Source organism: Pinus tabuliformis, chromosome 2_2, assembly GCF_031772625.1.
Source record: "Pinus tabuliformis cultivar Carrire ecotype Pingquan chromosome 2_2, CPIR1, whole genome shotgun sequence".
Classification (NCBI taxonomy): domain Eukaryota; kingdom Viridiplantae; phylum Streptophyta; class Pinopsida; order Pinales; family Pinaceae; genus Pinus; species Pinus tabuliformis.
In genome coordinates, this window is record NC_142300.1 from 907,592,034 (window position 1) to 907,594,653 (window position 2,620).

Consider the following 2,620-nt stretch of genomic DNA (forward strand, 5'->3'; position numbering starts at 1 on the left):
GAAATATAATATTTTATCTTCACACTATGTTTTCTGCCGTCGTTTTTGTCTTCTGAAACCAACCTGTTTACTTTTCAGCTACTTTGCTGGTTACAGGACAGAAACAGTGTGTGCTTTTGTTTATTTAACGGGAATAACAAAAAAAAAAAAGCCGGTTGAAAAAACAACTTTCAAACCAAAAGAGAATACTAGTTAATGCATGAATTGCACGGATAAAATATTTATCGTCTGCCTGTTAATGCATGAATTGCACGGATAACATATTTATCGTCTGCCTTGGGAACTAGGTTGTTTCTAAACCATAACAGAATGCTCCTTAATACATGAACTACACGGCTAAAATATTTACAATTAGCGTTGTGAAATACGTTGTTTTGTGTATTAGCGGTGTAGCAATAACGGAAGATGGGATGTGCATAATGCCATCAAAATGCTATCAAACATTGACATCATAAACTAGGAGACATACACCTATTCAGTAATAGCCTAATTATATTAAAGATATAATAAATCAAACCAAAAATATGCTATTACATCATGACTTCTCAATATATTTTGGTGGAGACAGCGTGATTATTTGTATGTAACATAACTATATCAATAACGCGATATATGAACTTGCTTTATATATTTCGTTTTAGAAGCACATTAATTTTCTGTGATAAATAAACAGTAGGAATATACCTAAACATTTAGGACTTGATTGCTTCAATAACTTTAGTTAAAGTGCCGTTCCTCCCCACGATTTTAGAAATAGAAAAACCGGCTGCTTGGAGTAGATCATTCCATTGTTTTCGGGTCCTTTCACCACCTCCCGGTAAACAATTCAACATAAGAGAATCTAAAACATTGGCAGATCCGATCATGTCAGAACCTTCTGTTAAATCCAAGATAGCCTCAGATAATATTAGCTTTCCTTTGTCCGGAAGAGCCTGGTGGCAGTTGTTCAGTAGCTTGATGCAGTCTTCGTCGTTCCAACTATGCAGAAAATTCTTTCATGGGCAAATCCAAAATAAACTCTTATAAGTAAATAAAGTACTAATATCTTGCATAGAAATATTACCAAATAATTAACGTCCAAATAAATTCCATCACAACCGCTACAAGTATTACTCACCTTCATAAAAATGGCATCTGCAGAGGGTGCGCTCTCAAACAGGTTTCCGGTCATGTGCTGTACGCCTGCGTGAATTTGAATAGGATTAACGAATAGATAAGGAACACGGTATGCTCGTAATAAAAATAAGGACGAGTTTGATTTATATCAAATGTTTATATACATGTTTAAGATTTTGAATTTTTAAAAGATTTTTAATAGTGTTGAATTTATTCTTACATTCAAATACTATTACTACAAAATTTCTTCAAATATTTTTATGTAAATTCCGACTACTTTTTAACAATTTGGTAAACGCCTCCTATTTATAATTTAAATTTAAATCATGATAATATCTTATAAATGAGGCAGTGAAAATGGCCATAGATAACTATATAAAGATTAAGAATAGCAAAATTAGAGATACCAGGGAGAGTTGGTGCAGTTGCAATAACTTGAGGAAGATCAAAGTTGATAGCGCGAATATGAGGATGCGCTTCAATTATGAGACTCAAGGCTTCCCCGCGCCCTCCGCCCACGTCCACCAGCGTGTTGATGTCTTTGAAGCCATCATAAACAGCTAAGACATCTGTGATAGTGGCCTTTGTTACGGAGACCATGCCTGCGTTGAAGATGGCATTCAACTCTGGATCGCCGGCTGCGAAATTCCAGAAGTCTTTTCCATTGCCACTAGAGTTCTTGAAATTATCGCCGCCATGAAGCACACGTTCGTGAATATGGTCCCAGGCGGTAACGTACACTGGGTGTGTCTGCAAAAGAACGAAGGGAACAAGGCTTCGCGAACTAATATCATCGGAGGTGAAGTAGGTTTTGGTGAGATTGGTAAGGCCGTATTTTATGTTCATGGGGGCATTAACTCCCTCCGGTGGAACGATCGCCTCCAAGATTCCCATAGAGGAAAGGTAAGTAAGAATGCGGGAAAGGGCGCCCATGTCGGGATCTTCAGAGGGGAGTTGGGCGGCGACCTGGTGGACGGAGAGAGAAACATCGGGGCCGGCTTTCGAGATGATGTCAGGGATTTTAAGACGAATGGCACATTTTAGGAGAAAGGGGGTCTCTAAGGAAAATGCCAGACTTAGGGCCGAAGCCCGAAGCGCCTCTTCGTCCTTCACAGATTGCATATTCATATCCTGAGCTGAACAAGAAACCCTTCCTTGTTCACAGCTTGGATGTGCATACAACTCTTTAACTCACCACAGATCACTTGGATAGCAAGAGAAGAGGGATGCCAAATATATAATATTTGGTGGTAGCTTCGTGTCGCCTGCTACGTCACACTTTGAATTGTCATTCAAAATCACTGAGCTTGATTTAAAACCAGGCCCAAACTACTGATCGTCAAAATCAGTGAGCTTGATTTAACAGCAGGGCCCAAACTACTGATCGTCAATATTTTGCTTCGAGTTTCGATTTATGGCCCACACAAATTAAGAGTGTCAGCTTAAAATTGACGATTTACCATTTATACAACGTTATTTGAAGTTGTGATGATAAGTTGTGTTC

At 38.4% G+C, this 2,620-nt stretch overlaps 1 protein-coding gene across 1 annotated transcript; it reads right to left on the bottom strand.

Moving 5' to 3' along the window:
• Positions 1–596: 596 nt before the first annotated feature.
• Positions 597–2,376, bottom strand: LOC149195946 (caffeic acid 3-O-methyltransferase-like). The gene is made up of 3 exons (XM_089408956.1): positions 1,524–2,376; positions 1,118–1,182; positions 597–992 (listed from the first exon to the last, which is right to left on the bottom strand). The coding sequence occupies exons 1-3, from the start codon at positions 2,242–2,244 to the stop codon at positions 693–695; spliced, it is 1,086 nt and encodes a 361-aa protein (XP_089265082.1). The 5' UTR covers positions 2,245–2,376; the 3' UTR covers positions 597–692.
• Between the last annotated feature and the right edge of the window lie 244 nt (positions 2,377–2,620).